This window comes from Ornithodoros turicata, chromosome 1, assembly GCF_037126465.1.
Source record: "Ornithodoros turicata isolate Travis chromosome 1, ASM3712646v1, whole genome shotgun sequence".
Classification (NCBI taxonomy): Eukaryota; Metazoa; Arthropoda; class Arachnida; order Ixodida; family Argasidae; genus Ornithodoros; species Ornithodoros turicata.
In genome coordinates, this window is record NC_088201.1 from 15,368,899 (window position 1) to 15,390,231 (window position 21,333).

The 21,333-nt window shown below is 46.0% G+C and overlaps 2 protein-coding genes across 3 annotated transcripts in view; one reads left to right on the top strand and one right to left on the bottom strand.

Moving 5' to 3' along the window:
- The window catches only part of LOC135377525 (prolactin-releasing peptide receptor-like), a 774,729-nt gene that overhangs the window by 666,602 nt on the left and 86,794 nt on the right, over nt 1–21,333 (bottom strand). Inside the window, exon 3 of one of the 2 annotated variants that reach the window (XM_064610010.1) lies at nt 1,003–1,197. The exons of the other annotated variant lie outside the window; for it this stretch is intronic. Within the exon in view, the coding sequence (XP_064466080.1) occupies nt 1,003–1,009 (7 nt within the window). The 5' untranslated portion in view covers nt 1,010–1,197. The remainder of the gene's footprint in view (nt 1–1,002; nt 1,198–21,333) is intronic. 2 annotated transcript variants of the gene reach the window in all.
- The window catches only part of LOC135377526 (neuropeptide F receptor-like), a 414,003-nt gene that overhangs the window by 252,205 nt on the left and 140,465 nt on the right, over nt 1–21,333 (top strand). The window lies entirely within an intron of this gene.

The window sequence follows — 21,333 nt, forward strand, 5'->3', positions numbered from 1 at the left end:
AAGTCTATATGCACGATCCGTGGTGGGTTGGCGGACGTCCGAGCGTAGCGTGAAGTCTATAGTTGATGGGACATGTTTTCTAGGAACGCCGTGCTGTTGCCCGCTGAAAAGTCCACGATGAAGTCCCCGACAAGGAGGAGCTTGTTAGTTCGATAAGGTGTGACTGCGTAGACTATATAGTCGTGCGCCCATTCCATCGTGGCGCGAGCCAAGAGGTAGTACACTAGGCTACCACGGGTCCACTGGGCAGCTGCACTGCACAAATCTGTCCGATATTCACAGACGGGCACTTCGAATGGTGTAGCGGTTACACCGGCGCGCAGCTAAATGGTGACTCCGGCAGCGCGGTTGTTGTCGTCGCGGCGCGCCCCAGTGCAGCACTTGAAGCCATCAACGCGAATTCCACTGTCCGCACACTGCGCGTTGGGCGTTGGCGTGATGGCCTCCACTTCACGCGCCCTCACCCAATGCGGTTTCTTCCGCTTTCTTTCTGCGTCGCAGTTTTCGCCGTTTTGTGCGGACAACGCAGGTCATGGAACAAGTAGAATGTCTGCACATATGCGTATACATATCGCATATGCATATATGTAATTTATATATATATATATATATATATGTGTGTGTGTGTGTGTGTGTGTGTGTACATATATACGCACATATGTACATGCATATAGCATGCTATAAAAAATGAATGATGTGTGCACTTCAGCATCTCTTCTTTGTGGTTTTATTCCAGCAATCCTACCTTCTTGTTTCACGATGAAGCTAGTGGAGATCATAATATCCAGGCCAGTTGTTTCCACAGAAATCATACTACGATCCTAACATAAGTAAAGTCTTCAGCCGCAGCTGTATGACAGTGTACCGTCATGAGCTAGAAGCATGTCCTACTACTGTTGATAGAGACCATACAGGCATCGTTTTCACAAAAGTCGTGCTAGGATTCTTGAGGATTTTCCTTTAGAGCAACCGTTTTAGCCATTATGGTGACGCCGCACTTACATGTCATCACCACCTTACAATGATGTGAAGCACCGCTTCCAGTGGCCACTATAGTAAGTAGCCTTTAACCCAGCTCTCCCGCTGACGATTGTCGTATAAGTGTCCAGTTCTTCGTGCGTAGTTGTAAGTCACACGTTGTCCTCTTTTGCTCGGTGTCTCGGCAGTGCAGTCAGAGGCGGAAAAGTAGCGAACTCGCTGCACCAACAGAAACGGTAACACAAGGAGCTCAACAATTCCCGTGGAATATACAGTGGTATATGTTTAGTAACAGTAGAAGAGAGGTCGACCATCCGTCTTGAGAATTATTAAAAAAAATATATGAAAAACTATGCATTCCCAAAAAAGAACAGCGTTATCGCGATAATAAATTCAACCTAAAACTTGGAGAAAAGGACAGTAAGGCAACACGGTACGAGCGGCAGGCGCGCGGAAACAATAAAACATAGACAACGCGGCCGTGTTATTGCTGCGAGACTCGCAGTTTTTCTACCAACGACCGTTACGTAAGACGACTTTTCTGTGCAATTCTGAAAAAAAAAAAAAAAAAAACACGTTGGGCCTTTCGTTCCGGCGTATACGGCACTTGCCTGGAATGCCCTGTTTTGCAAAACGCGTAATTCTAACAGAAACGGAAACTTCGTTCTGCGATAGGACTGTGTTCTGTATTCCAAGCGTGAGAGCGAATAACAATTTAAGTTTCTGGATCCCAATGCGAACATTCAAGACCAGAAAAGGAGCAAACTGTATAAGAATGGATGGGACGGCTGTTCGGACAGCCATAAAGCGTGGACGCGTATTTCATGTATCAACATGAAATGCACGGTAAGCATCGCTCATTTGTTGGGAAGTAAAGTTACGTAGAAAACGCGATTGGTACTTCATGACACGTGGCTAACCAGAGAAGGGGCACCTTCTACCACATCCGGGCTGTTCGGACAGCCATAAAGCGTGGACGCGTATTTCAAGTATCAACATGAAATGCACGTAAGCATCGCTCATTTGTTGGCAAGTAAAGTTACGTAGAAAACGCAATTGGTACTTCATGACACGTGGCTAACCAGAGAAGGGGCACCTTCTACCACATCCGGGCTGTTCGGACAGCCATAAAGCGTGGACGCGTATTTCATGTATCAACATGAAATGCACGTAAGCATCGCTCATTTGTTGGCAAGTAAAGTTACGTAGAAAACGCAATTGGTACTTCATGACACGTGGCTAACCAGAGAAGGGGCACCTTCTACCACATCCGGGCTGTTCGGACAGCCATAAAGCGTGGACGCGTATTTCATGTATCAACATGAAATGCACGTAAGCATCGCTCATTTGTTGGCAAGTAAAGTTACGTAGATAACGCAATTGGTACTTCATGACACGTGGCTAACCAGAGAAGGGGCACCTTCTACCACATCCGGGCTGTTCGGACAGCCATAAAGCGTGGACGCGTATTTCATGTATCAACATGAAATGCACGTAAGCATCGCTCATTTGTTGGCAAGTAAAGTTACGTAGAAAACGCAATTGGTACTTCATGACACGTGGCTAACCAGAGAAGGGGCACCTTCTACCACATCCGGGCTGTTCGGACAGCCATAAAGCGTGGACGCGTATTTCATGTATCAACATGAAATGCACGTAAGCATCGCTCATTTGTTGGCAAGTAAAGTTACGTAGAAAACGCAATTGGTACTTCATGACACGTGGCTAACCAGAGAAGGGGCACCTTCTACCACATCCGGGCTGTTCGGACAGCCATAAAGCGTGGACGCGTATTTCATGTATCAACATGAAATGCACGTAAGCATCACTCATTTGTTGGCAAGTAAAGTTACGTAGAAAACGCAATTGGTACTTCATGACACGTGGCTAACCAGAGAAGGGGCACCTTCTACCACATCCGGGCTGTTCGGACAGCCATAAAGCGTGGACGCGTATTTCATGCATCAACATGAAATGCACGTAAGCATCGCTCATTTGTTGGCAAGTAAAGTTACGTAGAAAACGCAATTGGTACTTCATGACACGTGGCTAACCAGAGAAGGGGCACCTTCTACCACATCCGGGCTGTTCGGACAGCCATAAAGCGTGGACGCGTATTTCATGTATCAACATGAAATGCACGTAAGCATCGCTCATTTGTTGGCAAGTAAAGTTACGTAGAAAACGCAATTGGTACTTCATGACACGTGGCTAACCAGAGAAGGGGCACCTTCTACCACATCCGGGCTGTTCGGACAGCCATAAAGCGTGGACGCGTATTTCATGTATCAACATGAAATGCACGTAAGCATTGCTCATTTGTTGGCAAGTAAAGTTACGTAGAAAACGCAATTGGTACTACATGACACGTGGCTAACCAGAGAAGAGGCACCTTCTACCACATCCGGGCTGTTCGGACAGCCATAAAGCGTGGACGCGTATTTCATGTATCAACATGAAATGCACGTAAGCATCGCTCATTTGTTGGCAAGTAAAGTTACGTAGAAAACGCAATTGGTACTTCATGACACGTGGCTAACCAGAGAAGGGGCACCTTCTACCACATCCAGGCTGTTCGGACAGCCATAAAGCGTGGACACGTATTTCATGTATCAACATGAAATGCACGTAAGCATCGCTCATTTGTTGGCAAGTAAAGTTACGCAGAAAACGCAATTGGTACTTCATGACACGTGGCTAACCAGAGAAGGGGCACCTTCTACCACATCCGGGCTGTTCGGACAGCCATAAAGCGTGGACGCGTATTTCATGTATCAACATGAAATGCACGTAAGCATCGCTCATTTGTTGGCAAGTAAAGTTACGTAGAAAACGCAATTGGTACTTCATGACACGTGGCTAACCAGAGAAGGGGCACCTTCTACCACATCCGGGCTGTTCGGACAGCCATAAAGCGTGGACGCGTATTTCATGTATCAACATGAAATGCACGTAAGCATCGCTCATTTGTTGGCAAGTAAAGTTGCGTAGAAAACGCAATTGGTACTTCATGACACGTGGCTAACCAGAGAAGGGGCACCTTCTACCACATCCGGGCTGTTCGGACAGCCATAAAGCGTGGACGCGTATTTCATGTATCAACATGAAATGCACGTAAGCATCGCTCATTTGTTGGCAAGTAAAGTTACGTAGAAAACGCAATTTGGTACTTCATGACACGTGGCTAACCAGAGAAGGGGCACCTTCTACCACATCCGGGCTGTTCGGACAGCCATAAAGCGTGGACGCGTATTTCATGTATCAACATGAAATGCACGTAAGCATCGCTCATTTGTTGGCAAGTAAAGTTGCGTAGAAAACGCAATTGGTACTTCATGACACGTGGCTAACCAGAGAAGGGGCACCTTCTACCACATCCGGGCTGTTCGGACAGCCATAAAGCGTGGACGCGTATTTCATGTATCAACATGAAATGCACGTAAGCATCGCTCATTTGTTGGCAAGTAAAGTTACGTAGAAAACGCAATTGGTACTTCATGACACGTGGCTAACCAGAGAAGGGGCACCTTCTACCACATCCGGGCTGTTCGGACAGCCATAAAGCGTGGACGCGTATTTCATGTATCAACATGAAATGCACGTAAGCATCGCTCATTTGTTGGCAAGTAAAGTTACGTAGAAAACGCAATTGGTACTTCATGACACGTGGCTAACCAGAGAAGGGGCACCTTCTACCACATCCGGGCTGTTCGGACAGCCATAAAGCGTGGACGCGTATTTCATGTATCAACATGAAATGCACGTAAGCATCGCTCATTTGTTGGCAAGTAAAGTTACGTAGAAAACGCAATTGGTACTTCATGACATGTGGCTAACCAGAGAAGGGGCACCTTCTACCACATCCGGGCTGTTCGGACAGCCATAAAGCGTGGACGCGTATTTCATGTATCAACATGAAATGCACGTAAGCATCGCTCATTTGTTGGCAAGTAAAGTTACGTAGAAAACGCAATTGGTACTTCATGACACGTGGCTAACCAGAGAAGGGGCACCTTCTACCACATCCGGGCTGTTCGGACAGCCATAAAGCGTGGACGCGTATTTCATGTATCAACATGAAATGCACGTAAGCATCGCTCATTTGTTGGCAAGTAAAGTTACGTAGAAAACGCAATTGGTACTTCATGACACGTGGCTAACCAGAGAAGGGGCACCTTCTACCACATCCGGGCTGTTCGGACAGCCATAAAGCGTGGACGCGTATTTCATGTATCAACATGAAATGCACGTAAGCATCGCTCATTTGTTGGCAAGTAAAGTTACGTAGAAAACGCAATTGGTACTTCATGACACGTGGCCAACCAGAGAAGGGGCACCTTCTACCACATCCGGGCTGTTCGGACAGCCATAAAGCGTGGACGCGTATTTCATGTATCAACATGAAATGCACGTAAGCATCGCTCATTTGTTGGCAAGTAAAGTTACGTAGAAAACGCAATTGGTACTTCATGACACGTGGCTAACCAGAGAAGGGGCACCTTCTACCACATCCGGGCTGTTCGGACAGCCATAAAGCGTGGACGCGTATTTCATGTATCAACATGAAATGCACGTAAGCATCGCTCATTTGTTGGCAAGTAAAGTTACGTAGAAAACGCAATTGGTACTTCATGACACGTGGCTAACCAGAGAAGGGGCACCTTCTACCACATCCGGGCTGTTCGGACAGCCATAAAGCGTGGACGCGTATTTCATGTATCAACATGAAATGCACGTAAGCATCGCTCATTTGTTGGCAAGTAAAGTTACGTAGAAAACGCAATTGGTACTTCATGACACGTGGCTAACCAGAGAAGGGGCACCTTCTACCACATCCGGGCTGTTCGGACAGCCATAAAGCGTGGACGCGTATTTCATGTATCAACATGAAATGCACGTAAGCATCGCTCATTTGTTGGCAAGTAAAGTTACGTAGAAAACGCAATTGGTACTTCATGACATGTGGCTAACCAGAGAAGGGGCACCTTCTACCACATCCGGGCTGTTCGGACAGCCATAAAGCGTGGACGCGTATTTCATGTATCAACATGAAATGCACGTAAGCATCGCTCATTTGTTGGCAAGTAAAGTTACGTAGAAAACGCAATTGGTACTTCATGACACGTGGCTAACCAGAGAAGGGGCACCTTCTACCACATCCGGGCTGTTCGGACAGCCATAAAGCGTGGACGCGTATTTCATGTATCAACATGAAATGCACGTAAGCATCGCTCATTTGTTGGCAAGTAAAGTTACGTAGAAAACGCAATTGGTACTTCATGACACGTGGCTAACCAGAGAAGGGGCACCTTCTACCACATCCGGGCTGTTCGGACAGCCATAAAGCGTGGACGCGTATTTCATGTATCAACATGAAATACACGGTAAGCATCGCTCATTTGTTGGCAAGTATAGTTACGTAGAAAACGCGATCGGTACTTCATGACACGTGGCTAAGGGCACCTTCTACCACGTCCGGTGTGACCTTTCACCAAACACATTGCTTATGTGAATAGGAGTCAAAACGCAAGCTCACTGGCGATAGATGATGAAAATGATTAACCCTGAGACAAGGAACACAGAGACGATCACATACACATTCTCACTGCTAAACACATTCCTTATGTTTGACGATATTTCGAGGGCACTGGAGAAGTTGAGGCTGCTGTATCATAGCAACGTTATTCGGCGCCGTACAAAAAAAAAAAAAGCGACATTAAATATGCATTTATTTCTTGCAAATTTGAATGGAGTATGGAAGTGGCGTATAAATCTCCCAGCGTGACGTTGTTACGAAAAGGTAAGCTTCACGTTCTGATGTATTCCACGCACGCAGATGCTGCGTGTTTTTCGTAAGAAAATTAATAAATAATAATAATAATAATAGAAAGCTGAGCTATACAATGGCTTCGTTTTGTGTGCGCTTCATTGTTGCCGCGGACTGCTCATCAAAATATCATACAGTAAATTGACGGATGAATGTTTAAGCACAGGTGGGTCCTTTCAGACAGGGACTAGCACTCCTACGCACTCCTACATAATATATACATATTTTTCGTTCAGTGCTGTCATTCTGCACATAAAGAAGTAACTTGGGTCGTCTTTTTCCTTTATACTCTTTGTTTTCGGTTAGCACCCTTGCGAACCTCGTCCTAAGTTTTCTTTTGCCCGCTTCATTACACGTAGGTGGTGGTGGTGGTGGTGGTGGTGGTGGTGGTGGTGGCGGCGGCGGCGGTGACGGTGACGATGATGGAACTGCTTCCCGTAGTCAGCCACGCTCAGGCGGGCAACGTCACGACTATCGCAATGGGGATCGTGCGTCCAGGGCAGACTTCACCGGGGACTGTGCCGACATGTGTCTTAACGCGTCTGAGGAAAACCCAGGGAAAACACCCAAACAGCACAGCCGGCACCCGGAATTATTATACATGTAACCCTCGCTGCTGCTTCAGCACCGACCCATAGCGGTCACCGCAACTCGTTCAGCTGTTTTCTTTTCTATACTTCAAGGAACAACTACAAAATTTCTTAACCACACACAAGTGTACGCACGACTCCATGTCAGGACTTCGTTAAGTGTCATTTCGTGTTTTGCATTGGACGCGTGGAGACGAGATGTCGTATACCTGTATTCCTGCCTCGTGTCACTTTCGATAAATCGATAAATACGAGTGACCAGTATTCCCCGAACTCCTTACAACGTAAACAGACGAAATTACTGTCTACGGTCCGCTGGAACATCTCGTTCATTGCCCTCCAAAATATTTATGGCGCCCACCATGCAATCTGCTCTTGCCGCTTTGCTAATAGTCCAAAGACGTATATCTCATTCCTCCGCCACATAGTCCGCAATATAACGTCTCTCTGCGCGCTCCTGCAGGCGTCGGTGTGAACCGCTTCAGTGCTTTATTTTCTGTTCAAATTAACGGCCTTCTTAATGGCCTGGAATCCAACATCCACCCTTCGCTAGCGATTTTGTAATATATCGCGGTAGTTAAAGGTCCCCAAGGCCAACTTATTTTCCATCAGACCTGACAACTACGACTTCCTGTGTCGCGCCTGACATTACGTACGTCCTGAAAGTTAACCGTAACTTTCCCCCCTTACTCTCGACGACGACCGCGTTTATCATCTGCGTGTCCTTAATAGTCTGTCTTCCACATATGACGTACAAGGACCCCGTCAGGCTTTATGCTACTCAGTATTTGCTTGGTAGTATTTGAGTTATGTAATCCATTGTATAGTTACCGTAATGCGTCGCACGTATACGAGTATCTAAATATACAGGGTGCTCATTTTTATCCGTTGCATTTTTTTTATAAAAAAAAAGGCTATGAAAGCAACACAGATGCCGTTTGTGCAGGTGGGTTCCACGACTAGGCGGCCGTCCTTTCGAAGAGAGTGTGTACGCGTATTTTGACGCCCCGTATTTTAACGCGTATAATCCGCGGCTTAGCTGTTAAAAAAAGTTCACTGGGAGTCGCCGCCGTTCAAAAAAGTTGGCCGCGTTGTATGTCGTCCGTTTGCTTCGTCTTGTGTTTTTAGCGCTTTTACGTCAGTTATCCGAAGAACGTTTCTCGTGGAGCTTATCACCCGGCATAAAGGAGCCCCTCGTAAGATTGACTTCTTTTTTTTACTCCATGTCAGCGCCGCGAAGCAACTGTGGCTATAAGCGGCGTACAGACGTGGATAGACGGAGAGAGGACAGCAAGAAGAAGTGGGGACAGGGGGGTTAGTATGCGTCCTTGGCCGCCTTCAGGGGGAATTGTGCCCACATTCGTCACGAAGTCTACGAAAAACCCAGGGAAAACCACAGACAGCATAGCCAGTGGTAGGATTCGAACCCACCACCTCTCAGTCTTCAGCACGGGCTTGGCTACCCCCAACGAGCGGGACGCATTTATCCCCCCCGGCCATGCCGCTGGTCCCTCGTACGTGACCCACATGACTGACGGTTATTGACCAGGGGTGTCTCTCTTCTTTCTTCAGCGAGGTCAGGGGCCTATCGAATGACTAAACATGCACACGGAATGCCTAACCACTGGTTACAGAAGCGCGCACATGGCGGCGTACACCCTCTGGCTCACGTCAACTGATGAACAAATGACCGAAACAATATTGTCAGTAATGCCTTCTTTCGGAAGTACTTCGAGAATACTGCTGCGAGTATACCACGAGTATACTTCCCAGTCCCTTTTTACCGTTGTAGCTGTGCCGGTGCGCGGGAGCCATGTGCACGCTTCTGTAACGGGTGTACGCTGAAATAAATTCTTTAAAATAAAACATTGAAAAAGCCACACTTAAAAATACACCCCCTGAAAATCTATCTTCTCAAATAAATAGCTGAAAAATCCGCGCCCTCAAAATAAACACTGCCAAAATAAATCATATTTCGGCTTAGGGAGGGAATGTGCCGTATGTTAAAGGTACTGTAAAGCAGCAGGCATACAATTCCATACTGCTGACTCGTTTGAAAGCCTGACTACTCAGTGTACAAACGCCGCAAATTTCGTTCAAATCCACCTCGTACTTTTTTTCGAAAATTCTGATGTAATATTACGGGCAACCCTGTGTCTAAGACCCCACACGAACTCCGCTGTTCCCGCCATGTACGGCAGCGAACATAAACATGCCAATAACAATGGGAGCGTACGGCGACATGTGTGGAACGCTACCATCACCACGTCGTCTTGCCGGACGTGGGCATTTTTGCGTAGGTGACTCTGCTGACAGTTTGTTACTGATTTCCACGATGTACCAATGTTCTTGCATATTGAGAGAATATATGTCAGGAACAATCTCGTTTGAACAAACTTTTCAAAGAAAGTTCATGAAGCCGGTTGCTTAGCCCATGACTAAGCCGATAGAAGGTTGGGGACATGTAACACTGTTGCTCGACGAATCTGCGATTGTTTCCCACCAGACGTCGCCCCGCGTCTTTTCGCCGCAATTTCAGTCGTGATTAAAAAATATTTAGAGTTTTCTGTCGCACATAAAATTTGCAGTATTGGTTTCTTTCAGAATAAGCTTTCAAATACCGCTGTCAATATTAACAGCTTGCCTGCTGCTTTACAGTACCTTTAATTTAAAGGCGACACAACGTTGTTTTCAATGCAACACACAATTCGAACGTTTTTTTATGAATATTTCTACCATTATTAATGATGTGTCTTCTAATAAGAGCTGGAAAAATTGAAATATCCAGCTCAAAAGTGCAAAAGACGGCGCGCGCGTATGAATACAGGAATAACAAGGTCCCGATCTCGAAATTCACGGTCTCAAAGCAAAGAAAACGCTGTGAAAACTCGTGATGTGTGAGTGGGTCATTAGTGATATCCGATTTTCAAACACGGCATATCATCTTGCGAAGCAATCGAGCATTTTCTCTGTTCCGAGATCGGGAATTTCGCGAATATCGAGGGCCTCCCAAGCACGACAGCAGTACTGTTTTTCCAGGCGGACGTAGGGAGTTTCGGCCGTCCAATCAGACCAATCAGAGAGGGGTTATTTTGAAATATTTATTTTGAACAGCTGGCTTCGTGAAGTGTACTTCTACGAGTTTTTGCCACCGTGGATATTGACAGAGTTTACTTTTGAAAATTTATTTTGACAAGTAGATTTTCAACAGATTTATTTTTAAATGATTTATTTCGGCGTCATCCCCACCACGCCCACGCTCAGGCATCTCATGTGAACTCGAAGTGACTCTTCTTCAGAGTAGGTCTGGTGTCACTAAGGTCGTTTGTGACGCCAACTTTCGCATAGAACCTTGTCCGTAAGCACCGGGTTCAGTCTCAGGACGGAGTCCAATGGTCAGCCTCAAAGGTGGACAAACTTTGCAGTGCGTCATCACCTTGCAGTAGCCAACTTACAAGTTATTTGAGTTACGGTGACAGTTACACTGATGGCTCAGAAAGTCGCCATGATAATTCCCGCGCGAAGAACGTTAAACGTGACACTGTCACAGAGTATGCGTCCTTTACTTTTTACTTTAATATTGCTCTACTTTGTTAATTGTTGCGTATGATGCTACCAGTGCCCACGGGTTATATTAACCACCTTCAATAGTCGACTGTACAGCAGAGATTTTCAACACGCAGTTCCACTTCTTCTGACAGTACCAGTAGACCGACTCCAATTTACGTTTCTGGTCCGTGCCCTCCCTCCCTTTAACCGCGTTGTAGAGTCTGCGCGACAACATTTTCCCACAATCTTCCGCACGTTAAAAACGCACTTTCTCCTTGAGCTATATATATATATATATATATATATATATATAGGGTGAGGTAAAAGGTATATATATATATATATAAACCAAGATTACTGCGTGAAGTCGTAACAAAGCGATGAAAGATCGCGTACAAAGGCACACTATGTAGGCGCCGAGGCAATGATGTTCACTCGAAACGTCCGGCGGAAGCCTATAGTTACTGGGAGTAAAAGTGCCACAGCTTTATCATGCCCGCCATATAAACTTTACGACACAAGATAGCGCTTGTATAATGTGCGCCCCAAAAAGAACTTGCACCTCCAGTAGCTGGAGAGTTGAGATCCATGGTGGCTCCCCTCCACCGCAGAGAGAGAACAAAGCGTCAAAAAGCAGACAAAATAGACGAATCACCGATTTGGTAAAACCGAGGAAACGCTTCGTCTCTATGCAGGGCATTCCAAAAGAAGTCTACAGTTTCGGTTTTCCTACGAGGGAGGAGTATTGTCTCTTGCGGAGAATCATTCGAGACGTGCCCGTCCTAGTTCTAACAGACTAATAAAAAAAGAAAGCATAATTACTTTAATGAAAGCAATGAAATTTGTTTGCTTCAACCGAATGGCAGAAAAGTGTGCAAACGTAAACGTACCTAATGCATAACAAATTTATTCCTAATGGAATTTCACTTCTAATACCCGGTTTCACCAACGCCGGTTAACATTTGAACCGTAATCAACGGTCGCTTAACTTGAATTTAACGCTTGACTCTGCTTCACTAAAGGGAGTTATTGTCATTGAAACATTCATCACGTCACCAACTGACGCTTGTAAAAAAGAATTCAGTGTTAACTGCAAGTTTTAGCGACCCTTGATCCCGGTTCAACGTTAACCAGCGTTAGTGAAACCGGGCCTCACAGGTCGCGGTATAATATAACAGTCTTGATCCGGTATTTGGTCGTCGTACTTCGTAAATTGTTGTGCTCCCGTGTTTGTGTTCAGCAAAAATATTGAAGCATCCGCAAGTGTTTGAGAGAACGAAGGTCGAATGGTGCTTATAATTTACAAAGTATCGTCAGGATTTCTTTTCTTTTTTGTTTTAGTCCCGCATCTCAGACGCATCCGTTCGTAAGACATACAACTCACTTCTTTCTATTGGAATTGTGGATTGACGTTCAAGGCGCATAATACCCCTGTCACACGGCAAATTGAATGTAATTCCCAGCGAATGATATTCGCACTGAATGACATTCGTTTCGTGCCACATGGTGAAATCAAATGGCAATACATGCGAATGGTATTCGCCCAGCGAATGTGCTCGGGGAAATAATTCGCTTTTCCCTCTCGCACCGAACGCGTACCATCGCAGTAGGGTGTTATCAAAAACAACAACGATAAACCGTTCTAAGACATGAAAGACGAATGAAAAGTTGTACTTCAATAGTTTATCACGAATTTGATAACTTTTGACGCGAAGGAAGGAAGGCTAAACACTGTTTTTCGGAGAACGACCCTCGTGTTCCCAGTCGCCACAGTCGTTTCGACGCCCTGCATCTCCCTGTCGGTGCCTGGGCTAACAGGGAAGAAAGACAACGTCGCTGCATGCGTGACGAAGCAGCTCACTCTCGATATGATGAGCTCGTGTTATGAGACTTCCACCACAGTTTTCACGGACGGCTCAACCACGAGGGGAAGTTCGTCGTCTGGCTTTGTCATTCCCTCCGAGTCAATTTCAGATGGCCATCATCTCTCACATAAAACATCGTCAACCTGCGCTGAGCTTTATGCTATTCTTTTCGCCTTGCGGAAAATTACTGACAGCCCCGTTCGCTCCTGGGTCGTCTTTACGGATTCCAGATCTGGACTGCAATGTGTGGCAACTATGGGACTTCGCGGCTTCCTCAGTCCTGTGGTCATTGAAATTCTACAAGTATACAAGAAAGAAAGCGCACAGGGCCACTCTATCGTCTTCCAGTGGATCCCGGGTCATGTGGGCATCAGCGGAAACGAGGACGCAGATCGAACAGCCGCAGGCGCGCACCAGTACACCCGCCGTGTCCCCATCATTTTGTCTCGGGGGGATCGCCGTTACCTCGTCTCAAGCCTCACTGGCCCCAAGATGCAAGCTCAATGGCAACGCGACATCACCACCCACTCTCTGCTTTACTCCGTTGACCTCACATTGTCCCTTACTCTCCCCTGCCGAATGCCGCGTTCCTTTACCACAGTATTCCACCGCATGAGACCTAATGTGGCTTTTACACCAGCTTTCAAACACCTCCTCGGTGTCGGCGCGTCCAGCCTCTGTTCCACATGTGGTGTGCGCCGTGACCTCCATCACGTCCTCCTGGTCTGCGGACAGTACGAGCGCGAGCGCGCCCTCATGGAAATTGCTCTCCAACGCGTCGACCAACGCCAGTTCCGCTTAGCCAAAATTCTCGGGCCATGGTCGGACACCTCACATCTGATGCAAGGTCTACGAGCTGTTGCTGAGTTCCTCTCCAGCACTGGACTAATGGACGAACTCTAACAGGACACCTTTCCATCATCATCACTTTCTCATCCCTTCCACAAGCGCAACGGGGCAGTGTACCGCCATGACTGCGGAGAATGACCCACCACATCATCATCCCATTTATGCGTGCGTGCGTGCGTGCGTGCGTGCGTGCGTGCGTGCGTGCGTGCGTGCGTGCGTGCGTGCGTGCGTGCGTGCGTGCGTGCGTGCGTGCGTGCGTGCGTGCGTGCGTGCGTGCGTGCGTGCGTGCGTGCGTGTGTGCGTGTGTGTGTGCGTGTGTGTGTGTGTGTGTGTGTGTGTGTGTGTGTGTGTGTGTGTGTGTTGCCAAGTGCGGTGCAGATAGGCTTCTTAGCTGTCTTTGTTTGTGGTACTTAGCCAATTAGGTGTCTTTGAAAAGGCAACGATTCTGTGAAATAATCTAATGTTTCGCTAGTTTCGACCAAAAGAAATGAAAATATAACTAATGTGCCTGTATAATGCTTCAGATGTTCGGCCCCGGTGTCTTAATTATCGACACTGACATCATTTGCGAATGACGTTCTGTTTCTTCGTTTAGCTCGATGTAAGACAAATGAATGATATTCGGTGCGATTGTCATTCGCTGGGAATGGCATTCGGTTTGCCGTGTGGCAGGGGTAGAAGGCTGCGTTCCTCTGCGCGTCAAGCGAGTGTTGAAATTCATCTACTGTCTGAACTAAATATCCGCATTTTGCTTCATTTGCGCACAGTTTTTAGTACGCGTATAACAACGACCCTAGTTTGTGATAGCCTTACTTAAAAATTCGCGTTACAAAATATGGAAGCAATTTCTAACGGTACAGTGCTACCCGTTATCTGATCCCGTAGTGCCTAGACGTGCGCCGACACTTTCAAACGTGGCCGCACTTCTAGTCCAAATTGTTACCAATGCGGTGAACCGAAAACGGAGGAACACATTATAATGGTCTGTCCGGCTACATCCGACGCCAGAGGGGAACTAACATCAGATCTCCAGATTAAGGAGTTCGCCCATCCTCGTTGCCCCATCAAGTTGACCCGGATCTGAAATTTAGAGTTCCGTCCACGTTACCTCGGTCTATCCAGACGCTCTTGCACAGGCTCCGTCTGAACGTGCCATACGGGCGCCAATTCCTCCATAAAATTGGGAAGGCAGATTCAGCGAACTGTGCACTTTGTGCAACCGTGGAGGACACTGAGCACGTTCGCGTGCACTGTTCTAGATACGCACCTCAAAGGGCTACCATGAGATCTGCTCTCGACCGACTGGACAACCGCACGTTTGACCTCGTAGAAGTGCTGGGTCCTTGGCCACCTGACAAGAGGGATGCTGCCTTGTCAGCGCTTCTGACATTTATTCAGAGGAGTGCGCTGGAGTCAGTCTATTAGGACCATGTAACCGGTGGTTTTGGCCTTTGGCCGAGAGTTGTCGCGAAAGTGGGGGTTCTCTTTTATATTTTTTCACCTTTTTGGGGGGTGGGGGTCTGTTTATGGGAGTAGCCGAGTTTGTCGTGTGACGAATTCAACCTCTCCCTAGTATTTTTCTTCATCATCAACATCAACATGCAATGAACCCTCACGGTCGGCTGTAGTGCAAGAAACTGTAGAACCACACTCTTAAAAATGAACTTCACCACATAGCACGCTCCTAGCCAACCATCATCTCAAATGATATCGTTATCGGCCCTGATTTGTTGAAAACGGGGGGGCGTACGCCTTTTCTGTGACACTTATGCTGTTCATCATTGTCACAAAAAGAGGCGTACGCCCCCCGTTTTCAACAAATCAGGGCAGACAACGATATCATTTGAGATGATGGTTTGCTAGGAGCGTGCTATGCGGTGAAGTTCATTTTTAAGAGTGCAGACGTGTGAGCCTTCCCCTTCCCCGAGCAACGTGCCGCCAATCTAGGCAGGCAGACCGCTCGAATCCCTACGTCACCCCCCCCCCCCCCCGAGCTATATTTGACCAGATCCACGCAATTAGGCACCCACGCTTCAGTAGGCTTAGTTCCACAGTCAAACTTACCCGTAATGAAGTAATATACTTATCCCTTAAGGCTGGTTCACACTGCCACGTTCGCGCTTATGGGCTACGGGTTGCGCTTACGTTGTAACCATCTCGTTGCCGGCTGCGTTCCTCCATCGTTCACATTACTACGTTTCGGCGCTCCGTTCCTCCAATGAGGAGCGGCCTCCTAGAGCGCCATCCTTCCGAAGAAAAGTGAAATAGAGCCACAGAGTAGCATGGAGTCCAGCATCCAGCACCCCGGTGCCGGCTGCTTTGGAAGACAATCAGACATTCCTTGACGATGTTCTTAGCTATTAACTATTAATGTTCTTAAGTTAACGCGATCGTCGACAGTGCAACGTACAACTCGCTACTTCGGACAGATTCATTGAGTGAAGATATCACCTGACAGACCCACTGCTATGCTAATTGTCATCCATGAGTCAGGATAAACCGCAAGCTGTCGATTTCTTGCAAGTATGTCGCAAGCTCTACCACATAACAGTTACTTCAGTGTCTGAAAGACAGAATAACCAAGATAGTCGCAAAGAAAACGACAGCCGCACTGGTTTGTCCTGCCGCTTACTTCGGTCATTTGTTTATATTCCATAGAAGCGGGTGGTTCATATCACATCTAAAAGCCATTTGATGCCGTTATCGATACGAGTAGCTTCTTGTTTAACACTGCATATGCATGTAGATATATCTATGTAGCATGAAAATGTCGTTCCGATGAAACTTTGTGTTGCCCCCAACTGAAACCCTTTCTGTCTTCCTTGGTTATCTTCCTGAACATTATAGCAGGGTTTAGTCGATGAAAATGGCGCGGTCGCATGTCACGGCATGGAACGATTACTAGGCGTTGCAGTAGTGTCCAGAGAGGATGCCTTCGATAGATAAATACTTTTAGAAGAGTTATGCCCCACGCCACTATAGATTCCATCCCAGCTAGACGATGGATATTCAATAATGTTCATCACGCCGCTGTCCTGAAAATGATCTATCTCTTTGGCAGTACTTTTAGAAAGGACTAATTAACGTATGTGTAAGAATGCATGAATTGTAGGCGAACCCTATGCTAAACAGTTGCTGTCCTTAGTATCTTGCTGATGTAAAGACAGTAAAAAAAAAAAAAAAAACGTAATCTCCGGTAGCGCTATCCTCGCCGTTCTTTGTACAGTTTTCTTTTTAAACAGTCACTGTAAGCAACATTTTCGTTCTCACCTTTTTTCTTTTTTTTTTTCTTGAGAAATCGACAACTGACTGACGTTCGGAGGCCTTTCAGAATAAGACAGAGGGACAAACCTCAGGTCGGAAGGCGCCTATATTTCATAGTTTTTCTCCCTTTCCTATTCAAAATTTGAATGCGCCTCAGCACATAACGATTGGACAAGGACGACAAAGCGCTTTGTAAATAACGTGATCAATACTGGAAAAGGCGCTTAAATAACGTTTGCCTTAATTAGAAGGGCCTTTATGCGAGCCTTCGCGTTCACGAGGGTGCACACGACCAAGTCATCTTCGTACTTTACAAGAAAAATCGGGAAAGCGAACAATAGTAAAACTAAACGAAGCACACAGCATCCACCGTATGCACGAAGTGTCTATCATACAGACCAAGCCACAAATATCGCTCTCGAGACTGAAGTAGACTCCCACATCCCGTACTCAATGAACCTTGCAAGGGAAACTCATACATCACAGCGAAGGAGGGAGCAGCTTTGTCTTTCAGCGAAGTTGTTTCACTTGGATGAAAGACGACGTTACATAGTTGCAACTTGCTGCAATGGCCCGGAATGGACGTGAATAGATCCTGTAACATCGCATGGGAGGTCATGTGGGACGTTCATTCGAGGCTCAAGAACAATTCACGTAATTCAGAGAAGGACAGTGAGATGTGCTTGTAAATTCATCTGTCACTCGTCCGCTACCTTAAACAACCTCCGTCAACAATTCTGCGATGATGAAATATAGCAGGAAAGGAATAGTTTTAGAGGGGCATCTATTAGTGGCGGAAGAAAAAAAAAGATCACGAGGATCTGCGTGGTTAAACATAATTTGAACTGTTCCAGAAAGAAGAATAAGTCGTGCATTATACCTTACTGGCATTGAACGTGTTCACGAGAGAGAGAAAACAAAAATTGCTCGTGAGTAGTTGCTTACAAATCCATATCCCATTTATTAAGCTACTGATATTACATTGAAAGATAACTTCATTGTTTTCCGATCTCCTGGCGATTATTTGATCTATTATTTCTTTTTGCTATCTCTTTTTTTTTTCTGTAAAGAAAGAAAGGTAGGCCATTAATTCCCCTGAGAACAATTTCCACTCTGAAAGCTTCGGGCCCACGGGCAAGGAATACCCTTTATTAACTGTAAGGCGTGTTCTCGTGATAAACACTTCAATGCTTTTGTGGAAGAATTTCCCTTGGGTTTCTGCCTTATGCACCTATAATGTGTCTACTCTAACATGTTCAAAACGGACGAAATTCGCAAAGGCAACATCCAAACCCAGAAAAAGACAAAATCAATCAAGGTTTTTTGAGCACTCCCGTATTCTTCCTCCTCCTCTGAGTTTCGGTGCGTTTAGGATGTGCATTCCCTTCGAAGGGTCGAACTTTTGCATAGAAAACACGCGCTTCTTTTTAAAAAAGGTTCCGGTACGTCAGCCGGAGCTGTTCGAAGCAAGAGTACGTGATGACCGAAAAGAACACGTGTTGTTTATGGAAGCTAGATGATGACGATAATGATAATAATAATAAAAACAACAAAATAATAACAACAACAATTTATTCAATCACAAGAGTGAAGGGAAACAGATATAAAACGTCACTATGCGTGACTTTAGATATTTCGGATATAGTTGCTGGAAAATAGTGCGACAAATATTTCCATCACTCCAGAGAATTGGAGAACTTTCGACTTTTATATTCATACGTACAGAATTGTGCGAATAGAGGTGGTGTTCATGAATGCTATGTAATGTAATCGTGGCACCTGCTTCAATGCAACACAATGCAACATTAGACGTATACACACCCGGTCTCTGCACTCCGACTCTAGGCACACTGCACTTTGGGCACACTCCAGTGCACCCTGCGCTATGCGCAGAGAGCCATTTCGCCAGAGAACATCTGACCTGTCACGCTCTAGGCCCACGAGCCTATAGTTCTCCCCTCAGCATTTTTCTGTAAAGATTGGTTTCTTGTCGAAGTCGAAAAGAACTTATTCCCTTGTCAGTATTCCTATTATTTCTCACTTGCTCTCGTGGGCTTTCTCCAAGTTGAGCTCGTATTGCGCTGATTAGGACTAAAGTGAATTGAAAAGGAAGTCGAGACTCAAATTATGGGGCCCGACACATAAAAAGAAAAGAAAAATCGATCCCTATTCCTAACCGCAACACAGCTGGCCTTGTTCAGAGGCAGTGCGCGACACTGCGGGTGGTAGCGTATACGACCGTATTGTATTTGTTGCATCCTCATAAAGAAATTGAACATCCCTGTCTATAGGCTAATAGCAGAAAGCCCAACCAGGTAACCTATGCGAATAAACGTCAGAAGTCGTCGCTTTATTATTATTGAGTGATCTATCTTTTCTTGCACAGCCTATGATTTGCTTTTCTTCGCCTTTCTCGGTCACATCACTGCTGCGTAATTCATCTCTCAGTATTTTGTGCGTACTTTTTCTTCTGATGTTTTGGGTAGTATTGTTCGCAATTTGTCTGTCGGTCCAAGTCCACAGTTCTAGGCTTAGGTCGGGACAGTTCTGGTCTTGTTTTCTGTAACTTGCAATTAATCAATTGAATTGAATTGTTATTATTACTATTTTTATTTCTTGTCTTCGTGGATCTGTTCTCGAGGTTGTCGGTAGCATCACAAACGGTACGGCCGATTACATGCCATTCTCAATTTCCGCGAATTGTCCTCGTGGTTTTGGACCGCTCTCTTTACAAGAAACTTGCGGAGATGGATTCAGCATTTATGCAGATACGCGCTAACTTGCAAAACAAAAATTTTCAGGAATTTTAAATTTTGGCCCCAAAACATGCAAATACCTTCTATTGGAAGCTAGGCGCACCCAGAACAACACACACAGCAACAAAAAAAAAAAAAAAGTAAAAGATGCAAAGCATGCAGATCCACGGTCTGGTCATGAGCTTTGGCCATGCCTTTGACCTTTCGCCTTTGTCGAAGACCATGCCAATGCACGGAACACATGTGGCTCTTTCCGAGCTACATGGATGCAGCCAGCAGTCCGTTCATTGCTCTGCGGTAGGGCACGTGATCAAACATAGATGTAAACATGGCTGCGTTCTAAAGCACAAAACCACGTGACCAAGAGGATAGGCGATCCTCGAATTGGTTGTAGAACGGGCGCGAGTACGATCCTCGACATGGCGACAACAGACGACAGTGGCATATATGCCTCGGGACATCAGAACCGCTGGCCACTGTTTCGCTTTGCCGTGACTGTGTTGACTTCGCTGTGGGGTCATCTGCGGGAGTTCGTAGAACATTCTCACCATGAATTAGGGGTATTTTCCCGCGCATCCCGGGAAACGGTAGCGCTATTCTGGTCCGCAGCTAGCTCTAAAACACATAGAAGCAGCTTTCGACATTCACATGCAACGAGCTGACATCTGTTCTACAGCTTGAGACAAGAGTTTACGGAACACAGGGGTGTCGTACTTCTCCACTGGAACTCCTAGCAGTACACAAGAGCGGACACACATACTGAGAGATGGATAGAATAGCTGGTCTCGAGTTTCTTATTGGATATCTTCCTGATATGCAGCAGAGTACCTCTCCCTTATGAAAATGGATTTTTCCTTTCTGCAGACTTCTTGTGGACTTCTTGTTTCCTGTCTTGACAGTGTGTTGACTTTAACTTCTTGGTGATCAAGTCAACAGGAATTGCTATTGGCATCATTTTTACAATCTCTTGAACTACCTTATGTGTACCTTCTGTGGACAAGGTATATAGATGTCGCTGTTGACAGTTTGTGGACTTTCTATGCGCCTATGTAGCAAGTACTTATTTCAACCGTTTATTTTTTTACATAGATGAATTCCGTATTATTAATTACTGCATTATCGGACAGTAATGTTCACAGAGGTCGACCTCAAGGGGGCACCGAGCATCCCATAGGGAGGGGGGGTATATGTATATAGAGGCATACTGCTCTATTCATTGGGAGACAAGCTGGGTAACATCAGCAATTTCTGGGTGTGTTGTAAAAAACCATGTGGGGTGTACACCACTCCTGGGAGGTGGAGAGGTCCGTGTTATCGGCTCTCTAAACAAAGCGGTATTTGAATCTGACCTTATACTTAAATGTAGCAGCTTGAACGCAACGTTGCCACCATTTAACTACATATTAAAACACTAAATACATTTTCGATGGCTTTGAAAAGACGGTTCCTCGTATTACTTTACTTCAGTTCAATACACAATATATTTCAAACTTATACGACCACATGAGGATCATGCGCACGAGACAGGTTTGCTGCACATTTTGATTCTGCGCCTCAGTGCCTCGCCCTCGCCTCATCACGAAGGAGTCATCATCATCATCATCGTCGTCGTCGTCGTCGTCGTCGTCGTCGTCGTCGTTGCAACATGTTTCAAT